This window comes from Mus caroli, unplaced genomic scaffold (genome assembly GCF_978045245.1).
Source record: "Mus caroli unplaced genomic scaffold, Mus_caroli_1 scaffold_1, whole genome shotgun sequence".
Classification (NCBI taxonomy): Eukaryota; Metazoa; Chordata; class Mammalia; order Rodentia; family Muridae; genus Mus; species Mus caroli.
In genome coordinates this window covers 56,356,391-56,363,969 of record NW_028227256.1, presented here as the reverse complement: position 1 = coordinate 56,363,969, position 7,579 = coordinate 56,356,391, and the positions used below count along the sequence as shown (strand labels likewise).

The window sequence follows — 7,579 nt, the reverse complement described above, 5'->3', positions numbered from 1 at the left end:
GTTCCTTATCTGGGGATTTACAAACTCCTGCCAATGTTTTTCTTAAACTCTATATATGCCCCTTTGCAAACGCTCTCCCTCTATGGAGTTTCTGCTAAAATGCAATTTCTTAAGAAAACCCATGGGGTTTCTAAAATTCTTAGGTAATGGCTGACCTCACAGGGCATGCTAGTTCGAACAGAAAGAAGTGAGAGGTTCTTGCTAACAAGAGCAGGTAGGGATTTCTTCACATGCTGCGTTTGTGTTTGTTCCCTTGTTAGAGACCAAGCCTCTTCCATCACACGGAGCTGTGAACTGCAAGGTGGGGGATATGTTCTTAGGAGCAGCCACGAGGTCTAAGTGCCTTTCTCAGTTGTTTACAATAAGGAAAAAAGAAAAAAGGAAAAGAAAGGAGGAGGAGGAAGAGGACGAAGAGGAGGAGGAGGAGGAGGGGGAGGAAGAAGGGGAAGAGGGGGAGGGGGAGGAGGAGGAGGAGGAGGGGGAGGAGGAGGAGGAGGAGGAAAGCAACAAGCTCTTTCTAGCTAATCTGAAAGCAAACATTCATAACAGGTTGTATTAATTCCCTGTTAGGAAAAGCATGGTTTACCTAAAACTTGACAGTTCATGACAAAAAAATCTGGATAAATCTTAAGAGATTCAATGTTACTGATTTTTCTCTCCTTGCTGCCCAAATCTTTGTTCAGAACCCAGGAAACTCATAAAACACACACACACACACACACACACACACACACACCAAAACAACCAACCAAAGCGGCTTTGCACCAGTGTCTAGCTAGCCTTTCTCCTCCTTGGAGAGAGCTGTCTGTCATTGGTTTTCATTCTTTCCATTTGTAAAAGACACCCGCCCTGTGTGAGCCTGTTAATCAGAACAAACCCAGAGCTGTGTCTGTTACACTTCAGAACTACAGAAACTTCCAGCCTGTGGTGGGATGGGAGAGACAGCAGTGCAGCGCCTGCTCGGGGAAGAGCAGGGGGATCAGCACCTGAACTAAACAAGAAGCAAATGAAAAGACTCTCGAGGCTTAGAACCGGGAGTATGAGACGCCTTCACCATTTCCCTGAGGGGCTACCCAGGGCGTCTGGATTCCAAAGTTAGCCTCTCTGAGTGCAGCAAAGAAGAGCAGAGTGTCTTCCGAGGCCAGCTCGGGGTCAGGCGTGGAGACAACTCCTGCTGAGCTGCTGAGTCACTGCCCCTCGGGAGAGCTGCTGAGCCTGTTTCAATTTACCTAGAAGATTCAGGGAAGCCTCCAGCCGAGTGTTCTGCACAAAGGTGACCCCTGCTCTTATCTGGAAGCATGGAAACTTTTCCCTATCACCTGAATTCAAAGCATTTAAATATCAATAATTTAGATAAGGTGCATTACAACACACATTTCCCAAGACGGTTACAATCAATGGAAAAAGTAGAAATAGCAAAAATATCTTCTAGTCCTTTCAAACAAGAGCTTAGATCCCTAAGGTTAGTAAACTACAGATCAGACTTGGATTCTAAACTTCTAGTCGGTCCTCAAAAGCTTCCCTGAAAAGGCTCAGTTGGAGCAGTGGTTCTCAGCCTTCCTAAGGCTGCAACCCTTTACTGCAGTTCCTCATGCTGTGCTGACCCCAACCATACAATTTTCCTTGCTACCTCATAACTGTAATTTTGTTACTGTCATGAGACATAATGTGAATATCTGATATGAAGAATATCTGATATGTGACAGCCCCCCCCCCAAAGGGGTCCAATCCACAGGTTGAGAACGGCTGGCTTAGAGGTAAATAAGGAGGTGGTGGTGGAAACAGGAAACAAGAATGAGAACAAAGCAAACCCAAAAGCTTTTGTGACCCTCGATAAGGCACTATGGGACAGGACACACCCCACACACTTGCTCCACCTCCTTTCCACGTAAAAGTTTTATTCTTTGGTTTACTATCTCAGGAAGAGTAAATAAACATTCACTTTGTATTTTTAAAAAAATTTATTCGTGATCTGTACATGTGATAAAGTGGGGCTTCATTGTAGATCTTTAAAGGTAAAACAAAACAAAAATCCAAAGTAAAAATGTATAAATACAATATATATTTTCTTACAAAAATGGGAGATTTACAAAATATACATACTGCACTGTCTCTATTTTACAAATTTCACATGCACTTAAAGAGATAAAACACAAAAGATGCCAAACCTGTGTAGTGGCAGCTTAAAAAAATTCTGACAGGTGAGATCACTTTGAAAGTTTAAAAAAATACAAGATCACTTTAATTGTAAAAGCAGCTCCATTCAACTGACCAGGACACATATGAAGTAATCTGTCCTCCCGACAGTCCCCCCCACCCCCGGCTGGCATTAAAAACTGCTCTGAGAAACTGAAGAACATTGCAAAATTGGAGGACAGTCAGTGTCAAAGGTAGGGTAAAGGTCAACTCCCATGATGCTCTGCTCAGCTTTACATTATGTCAAAGAACCAGACTTCTATTGCAAGAAAAAAAGAGAAGTACACGATTTAAAATTAATAAATGTAAGTCTTCTAGTACATTTCAAAGAACTCCAGAATCACTTTGAAGTTCACCTTCCCTTAATGACTTTCTTGAAACCTGGCTCAAACTCTCCTCTTCCTTCGCTATCATTCCTCTTGCCCTCGCCTCATGCAACCAGAGAGAGAAAGGGTCAGCGCATGTGTCTGATAGATAGATGTTTACATCTCTAGAACAAGAAAATGGGGGCAAAAATGCTTTTAAACCTTTAAGTTAAAATTTTTGTCTTTTATCTTTACTAATGTGAGCGTTATGTCTTGAAAGATACAAATTAGGAAGGGGAGCCAGGCCTGGTGGACCATGACTTTAATCCCAGCAATTGAGAGGCAGAGGCAGGTGGATGTCTGTGAGTTCAAAGCCAGCCTGCTCTGCAGAGCCAGTTCCTGGATAGTCAGGGCTACACAGAGATACCCTGTCTGGAGGAAAAACAAAACACAACAAAACAAAGACAGCAAAAATCCCAAATTGGACGGAAGGAAGGGGGCAGAAAATCAAAATTTGGGTTATGGGGGCGTAGAATGGGAGGAGATTTCATTAAGCAAACGGAGTCTATTAGATCATGTGTTCTGAATTAAATCTGTTTAAAACAAATAACAAAACTCCTAGCGTTTCCTTTATCCAAGTCAGAACGTGTGCCTGAATGGGTATGAAAGCCGCTCTTCACTCTTCCTTAAAAAGGAATGTTTATCTCAACCAAATTAACAACCAAAGGAAAACCTCGGATTTCTGTGGCTTTGCCTGTAAAAGCTGCTGGCTTCACAGTTAGGCCTTTCCTCAGGGAGACACTTTCGTTTCCCGCTTTGTCTCTTACAACAAAGACAAGGGGGGTGGGATGGGAGGGGAGGGGAGTGCGTTCCTGTTTTGAAAAGCAACAAGTCATGACTTTTTTCAGGGTATGAAACCAAATAAAACATTCTTTTTCTCTCCGCCTTCCTTAGAAAATGAAAAAGTAGCAAAAAATTAAAAAGTAGCAGACTGTATCTCCCACTCGCCTTCTTGGCCTCCTCTCGAAAACCAACTTCACGTTAGGACTCTAGCAGGCAGGCCCCGGCCTTCCAAATGCTTATTTTACCAGACTTGAAAGGAGTAGGGAAGGAAAACAGGCGGGAGGGGGCCCGGGAGGAGGACTGTAAGGTCTGACCCTGGAAATTAACCCATCTGGGCTCCAGTTTGGCCCCAGTGAAAAGAGATTATGGTTTGACCACGGCTTGACAAGGGCACCGCAGGGGGTCCCCCCATCTTGGCCACAAAGCCTAGGCTACAGACTGTGCGGTATCACCCTCCCCTCCCAGCCCCCCTTCACTAGAGTGAGCACAACCACTTGCCTTGCAGCAGGGGATTGGACTCACAGCCCTGGCTCATCTCTGGCGCCTGAAGAACTCACCAGTCTCTCTCTGCTGGTCTCAACCTTTCCCTTAGGTCCTAGCCCGTCCATATCTTTCACAGTTAGCACCGTCCTGCAAGTCTTAGCCAGAAGTCTTTTCAGCCACTGCCTTTGCCTTTGGGCCTCCTCTCAAAACCATCTCTCGCCCCAAATCTCTTCTCACCTCCAAATAACTTCTCACTTCCAGGTTAAAGCTCAGTGGAGGGGGCAGGTAGCTTACGGAAACAAGCCCCCACCCAGCAGTTCTCTCCCTACCGTGCCTCTCCTCCTGTGAAAGGGTAGAAGAGGCAAGGGTGGGTAAGGACCCGGGCTCATACCGCAGTTTCCCCCTTGCTGCTGTGGCTGAGTCTGTGGTAGAAGCGACGCCATGACTGCAGGGTCTTGCCCGACCAGATCCAGAAGCCCGTAGTGATGCCCACGATCATGGTCATCAGGTACTTGATCATGAAGACTGTAAAGTCGGGGCTCATGGGAGAGAAGTGGCCCGGAGGGCAGGGCACAGCGTAGCTCTTGCAGGTCTGCAGGAGCCAGGTGCGTTCCCAGTGCTCTCGGAAGGCCTGCTCATAAAAGTAGCAGGCCAGGACGATGGTGGCCGGCACCGTGTAGAGCACGCTGAAGACGCCGATGCGCACCATCAGCTTCTCCAGCTTCTCCGTCTTGGTGCCGTCGTGCTTCATGATGGTGCGGATGCGAAAGAGAGACACAAAGCCGGCCAACAGGAAGGACGTCCCGATGAAGAGGTAGACGAACAAGGGCGCCAGCACGAAGCCCCGCAATGCATCCACACTAGACAGGCCCACGTAGCACACTCCACTGAGTAGGTCACCATCCACCTGGCCCATGGCCAAGATGGTGATTGTCTTGACCGCTGGCACAGCCCACGCGGCCAGATGAAAGTACTGCGAGTTAGCCTCGATGGCCTCGTGGCCCCACTTCATGCCAGCTGCCAGGAACCAAGTGAGGGACAGAATGACCCACCAGATGGAGCTGGCCATACCGAAGAAGTAAAGCACCATGAAGAGGATGGTGCAGCCCTCCTTCTTGGTGCCCTGCGCCACCGTGCGGTAGCCATCGTCCGAGAAGCGCTCCACGCACACGGCACGGTCCTCTAGCAGGAAGCCCGCCACGTGCGCCACTGCCACCATGAAGTAGCAACCCGACAGGAAGATGATAGGTCGCTCTGGATAGCTGAAGCGACGCATGTCCACTAGGTAGGTGAGCACCGTGAAGAGCGTCGAGGCGCAGCACAGCACTGACCACACACCCACCCAGAGGCGGGCGAACCGTCTCTCCTCTTCTTTAAAGTACATGAGGCCGTTAGCACGGCCCGGCTCACACGGGGCACCGCAGTCACGCTCACCTAGGAAGCGGTAGCCCAGGTAGGGGGGCACCTTGAGCTGGCGCGGACACGAGAAGGGGAAAGACAAGCGGCCTCTGCCATCTGAGGGGGACATCGCAGTGAAAGGTGGGTCTGGCAGGTAGGGAGCAGTAGGGTAAGCGGTGGGACTGCCGCCCGCGCCCCCGGAGCCGTCGGACGTGTTCTGTCCCACGCAGATCTCGCCGGCGCCGTGCACTGGGAAGTTCTCGCAGCGCAACCGCTCTGGCCACTGGAAGCCGAACTTGTTCATGAGCGCCTCGCAGCCCTGTCGGGCGCGCTCGCACAAGGAACGGCACGGAGGAATGGCTTGGTCGAGCACAGTGCACACGGGTGCGTACATAGAGCATAAGAAGAAGCGTAGCTCGGGAGAACACTGCACCTTTACCAGAGGGTAGAATTGGTGCACCTCGAGGCCCGCGTCCTCTTGGTTCGTGTGGCCCAGCAGGTTGGGCAGGATGGTCTGGTTGTAGGCGATATCCGTGCACAACGGGATGGAGATGGGCTGGCAGAAGCCGTGGTCCGGTACCGAGATGCCTTTCTCGCCGTGGTATGGCTGAGCCCGGGTGTCCGTGGGCAGCGCGCCCAGAAGAGCAAGCACCAGGGCGCACAGGCCCAGGGGCGAGTGCGACGCCGCCGTGCCGGGGCCCCGCATCGCCGGCCGCGAGTGCAGCGGCGTTCTCAGCTGGAGGAAAAAGACGAGGCGCTGGGGAGAGGCTTGGATGCAGGGAGGCGCCGCCGCGCCCGGCGCATGAGAGTCCTCCCGGCGCCGGGGCCGGGCCGTGGGCGGCGCGGAGCCGAGGGTGCTAGGGTGCCTGCACAGCGGGGGCGAGGCCGCCAGCCGAGGGGGCGCCGTAGCCGCCTCCGCGTGGCACTCACGCAGCCGCCGGAGGTTCAAACTCCTGGGCCTGGAGTGGGGGATCGAGGGAAGGGGTGTCGCCTTACCCTCCCCGCCGAGACGTAACGGTGCGGCTTTCTCTGCGGCGACGAGCAACAAGCTTCTCCGGTTACCCTTCAAAGTTTGCCCAAGTTTCTCGAGCCCCGGGCGCACGCCGATACGCACGTCCCCTAAACCGAGTCGGGCCTCCGCCAGGCCAGCGCCCTGCGTCCCTGCCTGCTCGCCCCGGCCGTCGCCTCGGTGGTGCTGCTCCGCCTTCTCTCCTTGAGGCCCCGCAGGCCACTGCCGCCGCCTCTTCTGATTCTGGAGCCTCCTTCAGTCCTAGGAAGGTCGGCCCCAAGTTTCAAGTCAAATGGCTCGTTCTCGCTTTGAGATCGGTGCTCGGGAGGTAAGAGCTGGACAAGCTGGTTTTGGAAACGGAGTTGCGCGGAATCCGAAGCGCCGAGGCCCCTGCACCCGCGGCCTGCCTGCACCCGGCCTCTCCTGCCCCGCTCAGTCCCAGCCCACGATTCCCCGCGTCCAGCACCGCCCGCCAGGGAAGGAGCGCGGAGTAACGCCTGGGAGCCGCACTGGTGGCTAGAAGAAGCGTCGGGCTTGCAGGGCTGCAGGCCGCCCCGCCCCCTCCCCTCCCCCCATTCACAAACCACTACGGGGGCGGGCCCCGAGCCCTCTGGACATCCAATAGCGCGCTTTGTTTTCTCTGTGGACGCCTTCCGATTGGGTGGAAGTCGGAAGGGGTGGCCTAGGGAACAAGGAAGGCGGTGCTTAAAGCGCTCTGGGCGGATTCCTGAGGGGAGGGGCGGGGGACTGAAAGAGAAAAGTTAGGAAAAACTTTTACCCAGAATTTGCTCAAGGGAGAAAAAACGCACCAGAAAGGGAACTTGCCTGTAAGATTGGTTCCTCTTCCGGGTACCCTAAAATACACATTTCCGAGCAAAATGGGGCATTCGCCGAAGGCTTTGGGGAGAAGCTGAGAATAGCACAGCGCCAGGGCAGAGAGACGTGACCCGGAGTCACGTTAGCCTGGCCTGGCAGGCTAGGGCGGGAGGATTTTGGTTAGCATCAGTGTGAGTCGAGAAAGGGGTGCGACTAAGGATCGCTTTTTCTTCCCCTACCCCAACCGACCACGTGAAGGCACAATTCCCTCTCCCTCCCCCAGTTACAAAAAAGGGGGGCCTCCTGGAGGGAGAAACCCGAGTCGGCCGAGGGGCGGACTTGTGGCGGGAGGAAGTGCAGACCCTCGGAGGAGAGGGCCCAGAGCTGGGGGTCCGCTGCACACACGAGCCTGCCACCCCTCCCGGACACACTGCTGGGAGCCTGGGGAGCCCAAGAGGCTCTGTTTTGTTTTGTTTTTGTTTTTGTTTTTGTTTTTTTTACTCCAAGGCAGCTCTAGGGGAATGCTTAT

At 52.8% G+C, this 7,579-nt stretch overlaps 1 protein-coding gene across 1 annotated transcript; it reads right to left on the bottom strand.

Moving 5' to 3' along the window:
• Nucleotides 1-1,875: 1,875 nt before the first annotated feature.
• Nucleotides 1,876-6,762, bottom strand: Fzd7 (frizzled class receptor 7). Its single transcript, XM_021171905.3, has one exon. It carries the CDS (start codon nt 5,929-5,931, stop codon nt 4,213-4,215), a length of 1,719 nt encoding a protein of 572 aa, XP_021027564.1. The 5' UTR covers nt 5,932-6,762; the 3' UTR covers nt 1,876-4,212.
• Nucleotides 6,763-7,579: the final 817 nt, after the last annotated feature.

What these genes read in the sequence shown, in the direction of transcription:
- Fzd7 (XM_021171905.3), bottom strand. Translation starts at nt 5,931, where the DNA reads ATGCGGGGCCCCGGCACGGCGGCGTCGCACTCGCCCCTGGGCCTGTGC.